General features: G+C 33.4%; 1 protein-coding gene and 1 pseudogene across 1 annotated transcript; both read right to left on the minus strand.

Annotated features, from left to right (window-relative positions):
- Positions 1-2,475: 2,475 nt before the first annotated feature.
- Positions 2,476-3,136, minus strand: LOC131618931 (ribonuclease TUDOR 2-like). Its single transcript, XM_058890083.1, has 3 exons — positions 3,010-3,136; positions 2,718-2,930; positions 2,476-2,641 (listed from the first exon to the last, which is right to left on the minus strand). Exons 1-3 carry the CDS (start codon positions 3,106-3,108, stop codon positions 2,513-2,515), a joined length of 441 nt encoding a protein of 146 aa, XP_058746066.1. The 5' UTR covers positions 3,109-3,136; the 3' UTR covers positions 2,476-2,512.
- A 7-nt stretch (positions 3,137-3,143) lies between these two features.
- LOC131657074 (large ribosomal subunit protein uL4z-like) overlaps positions 3,144-21,567 on the minus strand; it is a 30,807-nt pseudogene continuing 12,383 nt past the window's right edge.

Genomic DNA, 21,567 nt, shown 5'->3' on the forward strand with positions numbered 1-21,567 from the left:
GGCTTTATGAGGCCTGGGCCTGGCCTGCGATAAACTTACAAGGCCTGGGCCTGGCCTATGGCCTACTATAGGCTCGTTTTTTCAGCCTGGCCTGGCCTTTTTAAAAGTCTGGCCTGGCCTGAAAGCCTATTTAAAAGCCTATTTCTTATTAATATTTTCAATTAATTCATATTACTTAAGAAGCATTGTAGGTCGCATATATATGAACATTTAGACCGACCTATTTAGTATTTTTTTTCTAATATATATGCATATCTAGACCAATCTATTTAACATTTTTCTAATATATATGCATATATAGGTCAACCTATTTAGACTAATTTTAATATATATGAAAATATAGGCCGGCCTACAAAGCTTTATAGGCTTTTTTAATAGCCTGGGCCTGGCCTATTTTATTAAATATGCTTTTAAAAAAGCCTAAGTCTGGCCTTTTTATCAAATAGGCCTAGCCTGGCCTGACCTTAAGTAGGCTAGGCTATAGGCCCCTGTAGGCCGGCCTGGCCTATTCCCACCCCTAAGTGTGACATAAAGGTAAGTTAATTGATTTTTTTAGTTCATTCCATAAATATTAAATATGAAATAAAATGCTAAACTTAATATAATTTGTATAATTAATATTAAATAATAATATGAATGTATTTAATATGAATGTATTTAATATCTTAATTGGTCCATGTTCAAATGAAAAGAATTTAATGTTGAGAAATTGAAAATAATTTTTAAATAATGGTAAACAATCTTTATATGGTAATAAAGGATGTTAATATAATGAAACAGTTCATTGTAATAAACAGGAATTAAAAGTATCACACTAGTACAAAAATGTTAATTTACACCCGTTTTTTTATTAAATTTACACCCATTATTTTTAATAAAAATCGGGTGTATATCCATAGGGTGAGAAATGTCTAACGCATTTACAACCGTTTAAAAAACGGGTGTAAATACGTTCGTAATTACTCCCTATTTTAAGAATATCGGGTGTAAATATGTTCTATGTTACACCCTATTTTAACAAAAATCGGGTGTAATTGGACGTAATTACTTTTTTAATTACACCCTATTTTAATAAAAATCGGGTGTAATTACGTTTTTAATTACACCCTGTTTTAATAAAAATCAGGTGTAATTGAGCGTAATTACGTTTTTAATTACACCCTGTTTTAATAAAAATCTGGTGTAATTGGGCATAATTACGTTCTTAATTACACCCTGTTTTAGTAAAAATCGGGTGTAATTGTGCGTAATTACGTTTTAATTACACCCTGTTTTATTAAAAATCGGGTGTAATTGAGCGTAATTACGTTTTAATTACACCTTGTTTTAATAAAAATCGGGTGTAAATACGCCATTTATGAATGAACAATTATATTATATTTAAATCTATTTACACCCTATTTCATATACACCATTTAGTTATATTTCATTTTCAGTCATAACATTGCAAATACTATAAAATCATACATATAAAAATCATATTTTAACTAAGTCAAAATATTTTTAATATTAACCAAAAAGTATACAAAATCATGTGCATTCATAATATTTCAAGTACTATAAAATCATACACATAAAAATTATATTTTAACCAAGTCATAACACTTTCTTCATATATAATTTTACGCCATGCTTGACGGTTAGCTTCGGTGTTCTCTAGTCCAATTGAATCCAACTGCTTTCCACGTGTAGCATTGGATTCATCCATTGACCAAAATACCACGCCTTGGAGAAGCAATTGTTTTCTATATGCAAAAAAACAAGACACAAGAAATTATTACAAGTGTTATTACAAGAAAGAGCCACGTGTATCAATGGTAACCATACCACAGTTTTGATGGAAAAATCAAATTGAGAAACACTTACAGCATATATTAACTGACATTTCATCGGATAAAAGAGATGGAGAAACAGTCCGTTCAGGCTCCACCTAACAAAACTATCTGGCGACCTTGGCACATACACATAATCTATTGATAAGGGAGAAACCTGGGATATTAAGATCCACCTAGATGCCATGCAATAGACACTGCCTAAAGATATTGCGTTAAAACTAAGGTAAATAACTAAAATGTAAAACGAATACAGATGACATATGATAGAACATTCGTACTTCATTTTGTCTAATCTTTCTTCACAAGAAAAAGAATCACAAAATATTATAGGATTGTACTTCATTCAAACAAATAAAGCCAGCATGATAACAAGTAAAGTGTTCCTTTTTCACACCCATTTATTTGGTACTTGGTAGGTAATGAAAGACTCCAATGGAACTTCAGTACAAATAGATCCTACTCGTTATATATATATATATATGATAAAAACCATGTGCCAACAATGCACCCCACCCCATCTTGGACCCCTTAAAATTAATACAAACATAAAAAAGATCCCAACTTGTTTTAGTCTCAAAAAATAATGAAGTAATGCTCCATTATAAAAACCATGGCTTTAAACAAGTTAGATCCAACAAGATTTGATTTTGACAAAAATAAATCATGCTAATATTTCTCTATTCAAGCATATTACTTACGTTTTCAACAAGCTCCAATGCCAGGTCCTTTGCTGATTCACCATCAGGATAATACACTGACCCAATCAAATTGCTGAACTTATCCACACCTTCCAGGACAATCCTAACCTGCATACCCATTTCGGAATTTAGAAAAATCTCATAAATGCAAAAGCATTATGACTTGTAGAGGAGTGTTGCTTACATCCCGATTCAATACACGCATCTCAGTGAAAAATTTAGCATCTGGTCCAAAAGTATCAGCTGAACTTTCAGCAGCAGATGCTGAAACAGCAAGTCTTTGTGCAGATGTAAGTGGAGCTCGAGGTTCTGCAGGGACATCTCCATTAGTGCTATCAACTGTTACCTCGGGTTCAACAACAGTTTCAGGTGCAGCTCTCCTTCCCATTTGTGGGGACTGGCATAAAGAGAAAACAATAAGTGGCACACATAGAAAAAATGGTAGCAGCCAAAAGAGCAATTATTATGAAATGTACCTGGATTCCAGCAACAAAAACTTGGACAAACTGAAACTCCGGAAGCAAGTAGATTCGGAGAGTACTTCCGTCACGAACCTGCTCAACAAGTGCCTCCATTGGTACTCCCTTACTTTTAGCTAACAAACCCATTATCAGTATGTAAACAAAATATAAAAAACTGAGAATAATATTAATATCATTATCACCTTAGACACAGACTTTCTCTTCTTATCAAGCTTCTTTGCCTTAGCCTTAACACGCTGAGCCTCAGCAAGCAAAGCCGCTCTCTTCGCAGTCTTAGCATAAGGATTAAGTCTAAGCATAACATTAAGATTCTTAAGAGGATTCTTCTTAAGATTCGCATGCTTAACTTCCTTCTTAATAGGTCTCACAACAGATTGAACTTCATCAGAATTAATAATCCTAGTCAAATCAGAGTTCGTCATCTTAGCCCTAGGTAAAACATACCCTTTCTTCTTCTCAGAAGCCTTGTCAAACGACCCATAAATCGAATCCAATTTCTCAAATGCTGATTTGGTCCAGATCACAAAACCTACCCAAATGTCCACCAGGTGCAAGCTTCAAAAGATTCAACCTCTCCACATTGGTTATCTCAACACCAGGAATGTTCCTGAAAGCTTTCACAGCTTTAGCTCCTTTGGTACTGTAAATAATGAGTGGACCTTTACGCGAGATATAGCGACGGTTACGCATTTTTCCCTTTCCAGGACGAATGCCATGGCTGTGTTTCGCTTTCTCAGCATCGGGAAAAGCTCCGATCTTCTTCAGAACCTTGATATACAAAACAAATAAACACACCTTCAAGGTTTACTATGACTCTCGGGCTCGTATCCTCAGGAGGTGTTACCCGATGTAATTTTTTCGAAATTGACGGGATGATTTCTGTAAGAACAATTTCCGCCGCAATATTAGCATCCTTTGGATGTTCAATAGCCACAACCCTCAACAACCTAGAATCAACCTGCTCAAGGCAAAATAACAAACACATGCTTCAGCTAGGATAAATTCTCAGAGTAACACAATCTTAAACTAGAAAATTCAATGCACAAACTTGAGTTCTAAAACTGAAAGCCAATTCAAATTCACAAACTAAACTCATTAAAATGGATCATAGAGAATCAACAAGTTATAATAACTAAAATCAATCGATAATTAAATGTTCTTCAATCATATTTCAGGAGAAAATGATTAATACTTTTAGTCGACCTTATTGCGTGACATGTATATTTCTAGCTCACCCTGCTATGAAACTTCCAATTATTACAAGTTTACTCCATATTGATGGAAGCGATGTAAGCTGAAATTTCCATGTTACAATAGATCTTAATAAGAAACTCATGTGGAAACAGTCTAACACATTATATTCTAATAAATCTATGCATGAGAAACCATAATAGCTATAGTTAAAACCATACTTAAGTCGAATATTAAAATAGAATGGGAAACTAAAATAAATAAAGTATAACACTAACTACACCAATTAATTGAATGATGGCTCACATATTCCTTGCTAAAAGAGTGACTTTGCAGGTGGTAAGGAACTGCAGAAAGATACCCCAGAATTTTGTTTTTTAAAGAAACCAAAATGAGTTTGGTAAGCTCTAAATCCTACTCATAAAAGCAACCTTGGCATCTTCCTCTTCTTCAAAACATGGATGCATTTTCACTTGACCTTCTTCCAGCTACACATATAACCGCACAATATATAAGAAAATATTAAACAATGTTCATGTTAAAATAAACCTTACTAATCTCCACTTTTATTGTTTAACAAAATATTATCCAATCTTGCAAAGCATGAACCTGCAGATAAAGAATAACAGTATCTTGAATCGGTGAAATGGAAACATGTATGAGATTCAATACTAAACCATTCTCATACTAGCATATTCATCAAGTTCATGGATATTAACTATGCTTCCAAACTGGTGAGAAAGATGACAAAACCAGCAAAGTAACAAACATGTGGCGTGCGTAGAATCTTTAACAAGGAGAGAGGAAAAGGAAAATCTCCCCCACATGATCACGATTCAGTTATATGCAAATGAATACAAATCAATTAAACCCTAACTTCGCTGTGTAAATTGAATATGCATGATCGTTAACAGCCATAGATCAGCCGTAGAAAATTGAGAATGGAATCGAGATCGATACCAGATTTTAAGCTTCGTTGTCGTCACTGTGAAATGGTTTCCTCTCAGCTTCGGTGTCGTCACTGCAATAATTTCTTCTCAGCTTCGTTGTCGTCACTGCAATAGTTTCCCCTCAGCTTCGTTGTCGTAAACGTTTTGGTGAAATGAGAGTGAGCGAAGAAGAGATCTTCGTTTTTCAGTGAGCGAATGGTGTGGTCACTGCAAGGGTATTGTAGTGTGGTTTAGAGAAATCAAACTTTGCAGAAATCCGAAATCAACCTCTTTTCCAATCAAACTCGCTGAATCCCGAAATTGCCATGGCCTGAAGCAGCGCGCGAAATGCATGAGTGGAACAGAGTTAGATTAAAAAATGGGTTTTCTGAAAGAGTTGAAAATGAGTTCCGTGAAAGAGTTGAATAGAAAATAGAGAAAGTATTTTATTATGTTAATAAATTTAAAGAATTATGTTTAGAGTATAATGTTTCACCTAATAAAGAGTTCTTTTATAATGTTTAAACTATTTTATTCACCTAATAAATTTAGATACATTAATATTCATTCATTAATTTATTAATAATATTTAAATTATTTATTAAAATGCTATATAAATTATATATTTTGAGTTATAAATTTAAACAATTTTTTTTTATATAAATTTACACCCATTTTTTGTTTAAAGGGAGTAATTGAACTTTGATTATAATAATATTTTTAATTTAAACCCGTTTTTAAAAAATAGGGTGTAAATTATCACCTGATAATATTTAAAATGATATGTTATTTACAAAATTGCCACCGTATTTTTAATTTACACCCGTTTTTCGTATATTGGGTGTAAATTTTAAAATTATATTGATCTTTTTGTACTAGTGTCAACATTCATTGAATATCAAAAGTAACAACAACTTAGTGGTTTTTAAATTGAAATTCGATCATGACTGATACATAGAAGATAATGATAAGACAGAAACTTGTGAGCAATTGAAGAGAAGAACAATACTACAAAATGGGAAAAGAAAATAGTCAGGAGAAATACTCACATATTAGAAATGTTATAGTTTTTCTAGAAACAGTCAGTAAAGAAAGTCACCTTCAAAATAGGAAGCCACCAAATGGAATCTAAATGGAGAAGAATGTAAAAAAAAAAAAAAAAACTACTCCTTTTAAAAGAGCAGGAAGTGGTGGTATATACTAACCAAAGTTCTATGGCAATAAAATGGTCTTTAATAAATTAATGCGTGAAAAAAACATTTAAATAATCCAAGTTGCAGTGGCTATTTTGTGTTCCTAAAGTTGAAAGTTATTACATGCTTTGACATTAATAATGTTGTAAGGTAAATATGTGGCTACAAAATGTAACATGCAGTAAGGATGCTATTCCAAATTAAAAGTAAACATTGCAGTACCTAGTTTATGTTCCTAAATTTAAGAGTAATTGCTAATAGAAAATTCAGAGTGCCAATAACAGTGTCGGTAATATAACGAATCTACTAATAGTGCCTTGAAATTGGAAACAGTAATATCACATTCCACATGAAAATTCTCATTGACACTTACATTTTATTGTAACATAGGTCATGGTTGTTTGACAGCTAAAATTACAAACATATGATATCAGTCAAGGATGGCATGTTAAATGTCAACCGATTTACAGGAAATGAAGTTAAAAAGTCATAGGCAACAATATGCGTAGAGACGTAAGACCTGATAGGTGTGTATGTTTTCTTTTTGTCATCCATTTGTCCAATGTAAATAACTAACCTATTTCAAACACCATCAATACTCATAAAACCAGTTAATATAATAGCATTAAAAAGATATCAAGATAGCTTATGGTTAGATACAAATTAAATGATGATGTATTATCTGAAATCATCGTGAAAAGTTGAAGCATGACATTTCTTAATATGTTACAAAGTACGATTAGGTGGCAAAGTCTGTGATAGGACATGAAACGTAAATCAGGAAAAAGAGAAAAATCTAATAAACATTGCAAAAAGTTACTATAATATAAGAAACTTTTTATAAACCAAACATTGGTAAAAGAGAAATACCTAGGAAACAGATTTTTATAAAGTTGTTATGTGCTGTCACTTCCAATAGAAAACAATAAATAAATATCTAGTATTACATGTTGCCCTGGACTGGTCGATGCAGTCCAACAGTCGGAAACATGATAAGTGTGCTATAAAATTTGCATAGGATTAGTTAAGAATCAGCAATATCCGAAAGCAACAAATAGTAATTGTAAAATAGAAAAGTCCCTATTAAAGGTAGCTGAATAACTAATGGTTATAAGAAATGTTTTGTTTGGTGGTTTACAAAAACTAATTGTGAAATAGAAATGTCCATACTAAAAATTGTATAAAAATGCTTAAAGTAATTAAATACCCTATTTGAGTACAAAGTTGATACTTAGTTGATACATGATACTTAGTTCTTGATCATTAATTAGGCTTCACAGAAATTGGAGATAGGCATTGGAAAGATCATTTTACAACTATGAACATTACAAATATACAGAGTATGGATTATAGGCAAGGAAAGAAGAAAGGGCAGAGTAGAAGTTTTAATAATAGCCAATGTTAGTTGTTAGGAAAAACAGAAATTGGTTTCTGCACCATATAAAGGCAGGTGATGCAACTAACTCCATTTTGTTATTATGCAAGTAAGTAATACTTACAAATCCATTTTATTTAGAGTAATCTAAAACATTTAAGTGAGCAGAAATGCTTCACTTAATGGAAATAATTCCATGGTATTTCTATACACAAATAGTTGAAGTACCAATTATAATGTAATGCAAGTACACATCATATTTTATGAAACATTATCGGCTATCCTCTCATAGACTATTGTGCATTGATAACAACACTTTTTTTACAGCAGGGTTTATTCATTATCTAGAAATACACATAAGCCAAAACCACAGCCATGTTTTGTAACCAATACAAATTATAGTATCAATTCAAACCAACCAAACCATTATCTAACCAAGCCAAAGATTTTATTATGTATCAACTAAAATTTGCATTTTGAATCATTTCTCAAACAAACCTGACATAGTGTTTGAAACGTATTGTACATATAATGGAAAACTCACTTTTGTTTTAATTGAAAACTATTATCAATATTATACAATAAAATAAAAAGCTTTGTACTACAGTTGTAAAACTTGTTAGTTCAATTAAGATGATTAAGTAAATAATATTAGAATTAAGTACTTTGGCATGTGATATGTTCTAATACTTGCTACTACTAATGTCTTATATAATTAAGTAGTATGGTGTATATATATATATATATATATATATATATATATATATATATATATATATATATATATATATATATATATATATATTATTGTGATGGAAACCACTTCTTCTTATACAATTAATACCTGCTTCTTTTTCTTGACAGGCTTGAGAATTTTGATAACACATTGCTCATTGCTGTTAACATTTACGCCTTCAGACACCTCACTATATTTCCCCTTCCCACTTTCTGTACAACCTCAAATTCCTCTTGATCACTGAAAAGAACCCACATAACATTCATGAATAATATCCTCTAGGAAAAAAATCGTAAACCACATAATTTAGGATACTTTCACATCAACCTCACAACATTAATGAACAATCAAACTATTGTGCTATAACCACACAATCAAAACAAACACAAACCCCAGAAACTTTGAATGCTATCATAAAAAAACTGCACTAAAGACTAAAAAAATAAATCGCACACCACACTGGAAAAGCGAAAATCAACACGATTTTTTTTTACAGATAAAATAGTTGAAAGACAAACATGTTAAAATGACAGGAGAGACATGCTTGAATATATCACAAAATTCAGGATTCCTTATATATTGCAGACACTTGTGCATATATTACAAAAATTCAGGATTCCTTATATATTCTTTGGGATGGAATGAATTTTGGAAAGGTTCTGCACAACAAATCATTGATAGTAATGGCTGAGACCTGAGAACAAAATGTATTTATACTACTACAACAAATGCACTGGATGAACCTGTAAAGTGATTAATTTATCCAAATAAGCCCTTTGCAGCACCAAAATGACTTATTATGTACACACCAAGAGTCACACCCTGCGGTATCCTCCATCCCATGGTTGCTTTACTTACCAGGAATAAATATAAATTATATTAATTATATTACACTACTTATATCATACTTTTGTTATGAATAAATATAAATTTGCTATATATTTTAAAGTTGTTTTAATAGTGCTTAGATTTCTCATATAAATCTTGATTATGCTATTCTTTTCTATTTACAAGTATAGTGTATGGATGACATTTGTAATTGAACAACTACCAACTTTTTTCTCGAGTTTCTACTACACTTATATTAGTATAATTGAAGCACGTGCCATTGTAAACCATAAGTTTACAAATTAAACTTAAATGTGTCGTTGATAAAATCTATTGAGTCATCTCGGATATAACATAATGTGAATAATTAATATTGAAAAACCCGAAGTTTCTTCAATCCAGTAAATTTTTGTGTTTCTAAAGGAAATTAAAAATCAAACAAATTGAGTTTTTCATGACATTAATTGTTGCATCAACCAAAATATTATTAAAAATATTTATTGTCTACTCACAACCAGAAGTTTATGAAATTGTTTTCTTAAACTACAATCTCATTTTCTGAATTTTTTTCTTTCCAGAACTTTCTTGATAAATATCACATATATTATTAAAAGTTGATATTGAACATCTTGTAGCATGTGTTCATATGAAAAAAATGGACTTGAAGATTCATTCTTTATACGTCTAAAGTTAGTTGTATGATTGATACTGATGAGATTATAACTTCTAAATTATGCTTTAGGAATATGCAATCAAGTATATTAAAATATTTATTCGCATCAAGCTAACAAGTTACTATATCTTAGTCCTCCATTAACTTATAATTCATTCTAATACTTCTCATCTAAGTGAACCTTTTGATGTGTTGTGTATATTTCAATTGTTCCGATATAATACATTAAGATGAGTCATGAAAGAATATTGAAAAAATATAAAATACTTGATTGCAGCCCAGTAGGCTGATTATCACTTAATAAATTATTTTTCTCAATATTAGGGGGAGAGAATAAGCATCTAAAATAATGAACGAGAAGTTCAAATAAACAATTTTAAATCTTGATCCTCGTACAAATCAATATGAATCATAAGTTCGAAATATTTTTCATTTATAAATTATATACAACCAAATACAACTTCTAATACTACAATAGATGTGGATTCTCCTGTTGGATAATCTTATATTGCAAATGAATTGAAACCGTGCATGAAGCGTGGTAGGAAAGTAAGTTTCAATATTAACGACTATAAATCTGAAGTTTACAAATAATGATAAATTTCTAATTTGGCATGACCGGTTGGGCCATCACAGTTATATAATGATATAAAAAATAATTGAAAATTTATGCGGTCATCAATTAATGAGCCGGGAAATTATTTAGTCAAATAAGTTCTCATGCAACTCTTGCTCGTAATGGAAATTGATAATTTGGCCATAAGTTTTTTAGAGCGTATACATGGTGATATTTATGGGTCAGTACACTCATCATGTGGACCATATAGATATTTTATGGTTTTAGTTGATGCATCAACTAGATGGTCACATGTTTGTTTATTGTCAACTCGCAACAAGGCATTTGCGAGATTGCTAGCTCGACTGATTCGAATAAGAGCTCATTTCCCCGATTATCCTGACAAGAAAATGCGTCTTGATAATGCTATAGAATTTTCATCTCAAGCATTTAATGAGTATTGTATGTCTACTGAAATTTGCATTGAGCACCTAGTAGCACATGTTCATACACAAAATGGACTTGCAGAATCATTCATAAAACATATGAAATTAATTGCAAGACTGCTTATTAGGAGATGCAAACTCCCAGTTTCTGCTTAGGGATATGCAATTTTTCATGCTGCAAAGTTTATTCACATCAGTCAACAAGTTACCACACCTCTTTCCCTTTACAATTAGTTTTTGGTAAAGAATATAATATTTCTCATCTAAGAATTTTTGGATGTGCAGTGTATGTCCCAATTTCTATACCCCAACACAATAAGATGGGTCCTCAAATTAGGATGGGAATATATGTTGGATATAAATCTCCATCTATCGTAAGTACCTTGAACCAACAACAAGAGATTTATTCACTGCTCGTTTTGCTGATTATCATTTTGATGAATCAAATTTTCCAGCATTAGGAGAGAGAATAAGAAGTTGGAAAAGGAGATCAGTTGGAATGAGTAATCATTATCTCATCTTGATCCTCGAACAAAACAATGTGAACTAGAAGTTCAAAAGATAATTCAGCTGCAAAACTTAGCAAATCAATTACCAAATGCATTCACTAGTCCAAAAGGTGTGACTAAATCATATATACCAATTGTTAATGCTCCGATAAAAATTGATATTCTTGCTGGACAATCCAATTAGTCTCAACCACGTCTGAAACGTTTCCAAAGATAAAAATCATCGAAAAATAAAGGGAGCTAAGAATAAATATGGCCCAACTGAGGATATAAAAAATCTAAAAGAATCTTTAGACATAATAAACGTTATATCTCCAGAAGAGATTGATCAGGTACCTGAAACTTATGAAAATAAATAGATATTGATTAATTATGTCCATAATGAAATACATTGGAACCGACATGAAGGCTCTGTTTGGAAAGCTCAATTTTGAGCTTATAACTTATAGCTTATAGCTTAAAAGCTAGTATGATAATAAAATACATGTTTGGTAACAGTCTTTCATCACGAGCTTATAACTTATTTTACTAACTTATAGCTTATTTTTCAAACGCTATTTTAAATAACGTTTTAGCTTAAAGCTTATCATTTTTTCTTCCATTATTACCCTTATAAATTTTAATTACTTTAAATATACATTTAATTATTAATTAAAAAAATACCTTTTAATGTCATTTTACATTTATCAGCTAGTTAAACCGCTAATTTTACCAAACACTTTAATTAGCTTATTAACTATCAGTCATCAGCCATCAGCTACAAGCTATAAGCTATCAACCATCAGCCATAAGCTATAAGCTATCAGCTAGCTTATCACCCAACCGTTATTTTTACCAAACAGAGTTGAAGTCGACATTGATGATATTTTCATACAATATAGCGCTAAATGTGATAAATGACAAAGAGGATCATGAATCAACGTTTATTAAAGTTTGTACACTAAGTAAGGATTGTAAATATGCAACTCAAGCAGAATTAAACTTACTTCACAAGAGACAAGTGTTTGCACCTGTAGTTCAAACACCTCAAGGTGTGAAGCCAGTTGGATACAAATGGAATTTTGTGCGAAAACAAAATGAAAATAATGAAATCATGAGATACAAAGATCGACTTATCATTCAATGATTTTTGCAAAGACCCGAAATTAATTTTGATGATAAATATTCACTTGTAATAGATGCAAGCACTTTTCGATATTTAATAAGTCTTGTAGCACGTGAAGGGCTTAATTTGCACATGATGGATGTTGTAACAGATTATCTGTATGGTTCACTTAATAGTGACATTTACATGAAACTCCCTGAAGGGTTCAATATACCAGAGGCACGTAATTTTGGATCTCAAGAAAACTACTCCATCAAATTGAACAAGTCTCTCTATAGGTTGAAACAATATGGACGAATGTGGTATAATCGCATCAGTGAATATTTGCTAAAGGATGAATATACAAATAACTCAATTTGCCCTTGTATTTTCATAAAAGAATGTGGAAAATAATTTGTAGTAATAGTTGCCTATGTGGATGACATAAATATTATTGGAACTCCTAAAGAGCTTCAAAAGGCTATAAATTGCTTAAAGAAAGAGTTTGAGATGAGGGACCTAAGAAAAACAAATTTATGTCTAGGCTTACAATTTGAGAATTTGGACAATGGAACATTTATACATCAAGAAGGTTATATAGAAAAGTGTTGAAACGCTTCTATATGGACAAATCTCATCTGTTGTCTACTCCAATGGTTGTTATATCATTAGATGTAGAGAAAGATCCTTTTAGTCCTCGAGAAAATGATGAAAAATTGTTTAGTCCTGAAGTACCATATTTTAGTGCAATTGGAGCCCTAATGTACCTTGCTAATTATACATGTATTGATATATCATTTGTGGTCAAACATATTCACCTACACGAAGACATTGGAACAGAGTCAAATATATATATTTCGTTATCTTAGAGATGTAAGTTACTTGTCAGATCCTCGCAATGATAGATCAAAAACATGTTATTTGTTTACATGTGATGGTACATCTATTTCTTAGAGATCTATGAAACAACTCATGGCAACAACTTCATCAAATCCTACATAACTATTAACACTACATGAAGTCACTTTGAAGAAGAAATTTTAAGCAACTACTACAAATAGGGGTGTTCAAAACCGAACCAGCCCAATAGAAAACTGCAAAACCAAACCAAACCAAAACCGCAAAAAACCGCGTTTGATTCGGATGTGTTTGGGCCATTTTCTTGTATTTTGCAAACCGAACCAAATTGCATTATGTTATAAAATCTTACCAACCAATATATATTTCTTTAATTTTTTTAGAGAAATCAACTTATATTATGTGTATATTTTATCATATTCTTCGTATGATATTTATTTTAATTTATATATCATCAAAAAACAAAATATTATTCATTTATAAATTCTATTTTGACAAAATATATTTTATCGTTTTCTTCGTATAATATTTATTTACGAATGTAATTTCATGTATATCATTATTTAGACCTAATATAAAATTGTAAGAACATTTTTATGTATCAAATTATAAACTTATTTTGACAATTATAAACTTTTTATGGTAATGTATGAACGATTAAACACAAAATTATATTTTCCTCTATATGTGTATGTATGACTGAATAAACTTTTTGTAACAAACCGAACCAACCGAACCAATCCAAACCGCATTAGTTTGGTTTGGTTTGGTTCGTTTTATTTCTAGAAGTCAACCGAACCAAACCGAACCGCACATTTTTTCTTTTGCGGTTCAGATGATTTTTAGCGTCAAAATCGCCCAAACCGCACTGCGAACACCCCTAACTACAAAGAATATCGTCTCACATATAAATGTATGCCCGTGGGAGAGAAATAAATATGTTATACACTCTTTTTCCCTTCACCATGGTTTTGTCCCACTGGATTTTCCTGGTAAGGGTTTTAACGAGGCAGATCAAATCCAAATGATTTTGTACATTATTATTTTTTTAGAAACACCAGACATTTAAGAAACTATTGGAATGGATAATTTAAACACGATGATACACGAAGGACGTGTTTTGTTCTTAATCAATTGAATAATTTTTTATTTTTGTAAGAAAAATCACGATATATTTTATACTTAGAAGAATATTGATGCATTATAAAAAATAGTTAAGAGAAATTAATATAAAAATAAATAAAAATGATATGTTGACACCCTAAGTTACACTGTGCCGTATAAATATATTGGTATTTTCGTAATTCATCAAATTATTAATGGTAGTTTCGTCATTTCGCTTTGACTTTTAGGTTTACCCACCAACCACACAATCAGTTCACAGGAAACAGAGAAACCGAGTGGAAAATTTGCAGCAAGGGAAAAGTTGAAGCGGCCGCTCACGCTATCTCTCTCTTAGATCCAAAACTGACGCTCTCGATCGATGCTCTCCCTCTCGATCCAGTTCCGACCCTTTCTTCTCTCTAAGGTTAGTTATTCAATTTCTTCGGTGTCGTTCTCTTTCTTTGCAATTTCTCCGGTGTCGTTTTCTTCTCTCACAAAATACATATTTTTGTTGTTGAAAGAGAGAAATCGAAACTTTGAAAGAGAGTTTGATATGTTCACAAAATTCTTTGGCTCTATTGTTGAAGAAGAGTTTGATATGTTCGCAAATCAACCATAAGCATTATTGTTGAAAGAGAGTTTGATATGTTCACTACATTATTTTCTGTTTGGTATTGAGTAAACCATTTATTTTTTTCTATTGTTGTAGGAATAAGGGTTAGGATTTATCAGCTTGAGTTATTCACTGTTTAAACACGGCATCCTCAAAAAATTCAACCAAAATTAAAGTAAGTATGACATCTAAGTAATTATATTTTTGTTGTTGCATTTTATTTATCAATGAAATTAACTAATTTTTCCATTACGTATAGTACGAATGAGGCATAGTTGTATGCCATTTAGGTTGAGCAATATCAACGAGAAGTTAACACCTGGTCAACGTGCCAAAATCAAATGCACCCCATTCAAGTGGGCATTGGATATATCAAATAACATCTCAATCTTAGGTGGTATGTTATGGGAATTTGTAAGTCGATGGGATGCACGCATCAGGGGGTTTAGGGTTAGGGATAGGATAGTTCCCTTTACTCCAGTTGATGTTTGTTTTTCTCTTGGGATGTCTACTATTGGTGAGTCCCTAGTAGTTAAAGAAGACCAACAATGTGAAAATTTAGGTCTATTTAAAGGGGCTGAGGTAACAATTTTGAATATTGAGAAAGAACTTTACGTCCATAAAATTATATTAGTTAATTTTGCTATACCCTACATATTACTAGCATTTGTCGATTTCTATTTTCCCAAAATAGGAAGTATTGTATTTACGGGATTTATTAAATAATTAGATGATTTAAATTCGCTTGATCAATATAATTGGGGTCTTGCTGTTTATAACTTTTTGGTTGCTAGTTTATGTGAGTCTTCATGAATGTTGAAAGAGGGAAAAACAAGGCACAAAGACATTTAAATGAGTGTGCTGCCATCTTGCAGGTATAAAAATTTAATAACTTTATAGCATCAGTTTCTATGTTCAAATTTTAAGATACATTTTTTAATGTTTGTTATAGATCTGGGCATTCAACCACTTATCTAGGCACAAAGTCATTTTACAAAAATAACTTATCAAGGCCTTACCATCACCTTCTTTTCCAATTGCACGTCGTTCCTTGTTAACATACTTCCTCACGTCTTTTTCACAAAAAGGAATATTTTCATGCCCTTCTGCATCTTTAACAAGCGATTGGAATGTCTTGTTGATCCTTACTCTGACATCATCATTAATTTGGATTGTTCTCCTTACATGTAAGTTCATTTTCTTGTTAGCCTTGAACAATCTTGCCTTTGTAGGGCTGGTCTCATGGGAATGGTTATATTCATATCTTGTAATGTACCACAAACCATCTTCTTTCAATTTAATATAAACTAATTTTTCGCCCTACACGGTAGTTGTTGAAAGAGTATTGTGGTGTACTTTTTGCTATTATCGTATCCACAGGGATTATTGCGATATCACCGCCGTTCTATAGCCTATTTTGTCTTGAGTTATGGTTACTTTAAATTTGGGTTTGCAAAAGATCATTCAATTCTTTTAGTAGCAAAGAGTAAATTAATGAAAGTTCTAAGTTAAAGAAAATGTATCAAGATTCGATTTCATCGACCTAAATTTGTATGTCTCCTTGTAAATATACATATATGAACATGGTAACGATCAACATAATTACGTATCGACGCCTATATCGTCCGTGTCCGCAACGATATAGTTAGATTTACCGTATTGTTTAACCGACGATTTCTCCACCGTTTAAACAATACAAATAACGTTTTAAAACCGATACTAAGTAAACATCAAACGCTAAATCCATGTCTGCAATTTATAGTTTGATAGATGATAAAGTTAGATCTAGATACAAATATTGATGTCTCAAACACTTATACCAAAGAAAAAGCTTTAATAAACAAACTAAACCATCTATATTGATCATCACTTGTTCATACACATATATTCACAAGAAAAACCTACAAAAGGCTAGGAAGATTACATCTTATCTTGATACAAAAGAGATTTAGCTATCCATGAAAATGGTAGCTTGCTCAAGAAGTAAAGGATGAAGATCAACAAGCATCAAAGGCGATTAATCGACGATCAAAGCTTCCAATCTTCGATTCTTTGTTTGCTACAGTGCACAAGTGTTCTTTAGCTCTCAAAATCAACCAACCAACACAAAATATCTGAAAACTCCTTTATATAGCATTTCTGAAATCTGTCCAGGGCGCGTCGCGCCCTCCAGCGCGCTTCGCGCCAATACACTTAAAATTATAAACCGCCCATGCGCGTGACGCGCGCAACTCTCTGTCTGGAAGCTCCAAAATGTCTTGCCCAGGGCGCGACGCGCCCACATCCCAGCGCGACGCGCGCATACTTCTGCCAGGCACTCTCTTGCAAAGCTCAAAACAAGCTCCAAACTTCCCCAAAATTGGCTAAAACCTACAAAATCATAACTAAAACACATATTAACATAAAATGAAAGCTTAATATTATAAACCATAAATAATTATCTAAAACTTCAGGGAATTGTACGAATATCCGATAAAAACGGTCGAAAGGTGCCATTAATTAAACTAAATATAAACACAATTTGGCACCTAACAACTCTCCCCAACTTAAACTCTTGTTTGTCCTCAAACAAAACAATGATAAATTTCCGGGAACACAAAATATCACAAATGAAACAACAAGGTAGAAACAAGAACAATTGAATGGTTCAAATTCCAAAAGTACACAAAGATTAATCTTTACCAGTTTTCATCAAAGTACCATGATAACAATGCTAATCCTATATACAAATTCTATGTCAGAAATTCCACAAAGCAAAAGAAGTTCAAGAATGAATCACACCTACGTATTTCTCTACTGAGAGAACAAAAATGGAGGATCCTAACACTCACCAGACAATGACGCAAACATACCGAATTAATTATAAACTCATCTAAGCATAAGATATATAAAAAGTATATAAGCATGAATCACTAAGGACTTTCGGGTTGTAGCTTGGCTTGGTTAACAAGGAAGTGTCATTTCTCAAGGCCATTGAAACAAAAGGGGTCAATTCCTAAGAGAGCATTCAAATCATGATAATATCCACACATCCTTATCAACCGATCACACAATTTTATTGCTCAAGAGTTCATCTTTTTATTTTAAAAGAACTAGCTATATACAAAGCTCTTCTCTTTTCCTTTTTCTTTTTCTTTTTTTTTTCTTTTTCTTTTTCTCTCTTGAGCAATTATTTATTTTCTTCTACACACCAATACAACCAAGATCAAAATTTTATTCTCCCCAACTTGAATATTACCACCACATAATCACGAATGCTCCCTATTCTAAGGCGAAAAGGAATCAATCCTAACCACATTTCATGGTACTTTTCAAGGTTCAAAGAAAGTCATCAAGATTCAAATCAAAATTCGGCAATTATAAGGCATGACATGATACCGATTGAATCTTGGCAAAATGGCTCAAAGTGGTTAGCAAATACTCACACACTCACCGGGTAGGTTATATTTGGATTGGAAGTTTTTCTCATAGTGCCGAACAAAACGCCTTGATCACTTTCATGCTTAACACAATTTAATAACAATGCAAGATTAATCATAATAAAAACGAGTTAAAACGCACATTGCTGGTATCCAGCACAATTTATATATATACACAGTGGAAAGTCTCCTCACAACTACAGCTAGGCTAAAGTGATTCACAATTGAACTAATTTTATCCACAGAAATTAATGACAACTAATTTGTACAATTAAAAGCATCAGAATCGAAGGTACTTGATAAAAAAAATGATAAAGGATGTACCTTGCGCGTACAGTTTTCAACTTATATCATCACCACTCAAATTGTGTTGCATCATCCAAATTCATTGTGGCAACAAAAATTCGTGTTCCAGCTAATTAATCATCAGGACAACTTATCAAACCATTATTTCTCAAATATAAACACTAAACTAAAATAAACTACTTAAAAATAAATAAATGCAAAAATAAAATAAACTGAACTTATATAAAATAAAAAAAAAACACACCAAACAGGTGTTAACTATCCAAAGGCGTAAACTTAGCCTTTCAAAGTACCTCATCCAAAAGGATGGAACAAAACTATAAACATTAAAAACAAAGTAACTAAAAATTGTTCTAACATAAAACTAAAAACAATAAAACATAAAACAGTAAAAAATAAAGTCTACTCCTCATCGGAAGTCTCCCGATCATCCTGCTCCATCCCCTCCTCAGGATCTGGCCTGCCCTCAGGCCATGAAGCATAGGCAGATAAATCATCCCTGGAACCAACAGGCTGCTGCAGAGAAAGCTGCCGGATAGAATCCTGCAAAAACATAAACGCTCTCTGATGCGCCATATGCATCTGATAGTTCCAATCACTTGCATCACCATACTGTGGACCAGCAGGCGGTGCAGCAGCAACCGGAACAGCCTGAGAAGCATCGGGAAGGTCAGATGCACCAGCAGCAACACCAAAAGGACGACCTCCAGGCAAACAGTACCTGTTAGCAAAAATATCATCGATAATACCATCCATGGGGATCATCCCACCAGATGGGAACCGGACACCAGCCTTCCTGCACAAACCCATTATTAAACCAGGAAAAATCAACCTACATTTCACCCCATCTCCATGAAGAGTCCCATTCAGGGCGACTCTTTTCAGCTCATTCGCCACAATCCTGGACACATCAATGTTATCACCATTTAGAATACCCTGAACCAAACCTGCCGTATCAATGGTGAGGGAAGAAGTGTGACTCCGTGGCCTAATGTTGTAAAGGACCACCGAAGTCACCAACTGAGCCTCCTCCGTCAACTGACTACGAGTAAAAGTCTTTGGCAGCCCAGCTTTAGTCAGAGTATAGGTGAAACCAGTCCTGCAAATCCTGTCCCTAATGCTGTCTGCATCCCAATTTCCTCTATTCAACCTGGGATGGTACTGACACTCTTCTACCAAAGCAAGAGGGTTATCCAGAAAATCAAAAATTGCCTCTTTGCTAAAATCAATGGCCTTACCTCTCACCCATGTTTTAAACGGGTAAGCTTCAGTACCTGACCAACTGCTCGGAGGCAAGGCATTTGCATAAAACTCTCTGACAATCTCCACCTGATAGAATTGTGGTGGAGTGAACAACTTGTCCCAGCATGTTTCAGACAAAGCAGTCCACGCCCTTTGGAAGAGGCCGTGGTCAATAGGAATCACCGTGCGTTCACTCCACACCACGCGGCTTTCAAGCTCATGGTACCTCGCCTCTTGCTCCGGACCTAGAAACTTCGTCCGATCAAACCTGCCAGCTTGTGAGGAAGATCCCTCACCAGAACCAGTCTTCTTCCTTTTCAAAAAAGGTGCCATTCCTGCACAATTGTAATTCAAACAAAACACGCACAATTGAAACAAAGTTAGCATAACCTCTCAACTAAAAACCCACATCAGTCCACATTCATCATCAATCACAAAACAGGCCTAAACAAATACTCAGAATGCATAAAAAAAATTTCAAAGTTGAACCCAGGGCGCGACGCGCGCTGGACAGGGCGCGACGCGCGCTCTGCGAAACCCAGAAAAATCCTTCATTTTTCTGCAAAACAGAAGAGGAGAACAAACTTCTCCTCACTTCTAAGGGTTCCAGCAAGCAATATTTACAGTCAAAGCGTGGTTTCTACCCTAATTTTTCAAAATTATTCAAAATATTCCTAAGTCTAAAAACCTAACAACTAAAACTATTTTAATGGAAAGAAAGGAGAAGAAGAACATACCTTAGATGATTGATGACAGTAGGGAGACGAGTGTTAGTGAGGATAAATGCAAGAATCAAAAAAATTTGGTTGTGTGTGTGTTTGGTTTCTTGGCACAAAGAGGAATGGAGGCTATGACCTCCAAAAACCCTAAAACTTACTTCTGAACACGAAACCGGGTCGGGCCCAGCATGGGTGGGCCCAAACAAAATTATTTTTTTTCAAAAATATGTACAGCGCGCGACGCGCGCAGAACCGGCGCGACGCGCCCTCATCTCTGCCTGGAAGGGGTCCTTGAGTACACATAGCGCGCGACGCGCGCTAATGGGTGCGACGCGCGCTACACCAGAAACAGCAGAAAAACTGCATTGTTTCAGCACGCCCAAAAATACCGGTAGATCGTTTCTGGCTCGACGACAACTCAAAAATCCCACCTGCAAAAATAACACAAATACAAGTGAATATATACAACTTGGGGTGCCTCCCAAGAGCGCTTTGTTTAACGTCGGTCAGCTCGACGGTCAAAGGCAATCAAGGATCGCCAAACGATAAAACGCAAGTTTCACGATTAAAATCGCTTCCTCGATACACCTTCAACCTCTGACCATTTACTACCCACTCTTGGTTTGATTTTTGGTCCTCTATCACAATAGCCCCTTGGCTTCTCACTTCTTTGACCAAAAACGGTCCGGACCATTTAGACTTCAACTTTCCCGGGAAAAGTCTTAACCGGGAATTGAAGAGTAAAACTAATTGCCCTACCTTAAAGTCCTT

This window comes from Vicia villosa, linkage group LG1 (genome assembly GCF_029867415.1).
Source record: "Vicia villosa cultivar HV-30 ecotype Madison, WI linkage group LG1, Vvil1.0, whole genome shotgun sequence".
NCBI lineage: Eukaryota > Viridiplantae > Streptophyta > Magnoliopsida > Fabales > Fabaceae > Vicia > Vicia villosa.

Bases quoted from the DNA above. Each gene is read 5' to 3' on its own strand.
- LOC131618931 (XM_058890083.1), bottom strand. From the start codon at position 3,108: ATGGAGGCACTTGTTGAGCAGGTTCGTGACGGAAGTACTCTCCGAATC. The intron at 2,931-3,009 runs GTACATTTCATA...TCTTTATGCCAG, and splicing joins TTTTTGTTGCTGGAATCCAG to TCCCCACAAATGGGAAGGAG. The intron at 2,642-2,717 runs GTAAGCAACACT...ATGGGTATGCAG, and splicing joins TGCGTGTATTGAATCGGGAT to GTTAGGATTGTCCTGGAAGG.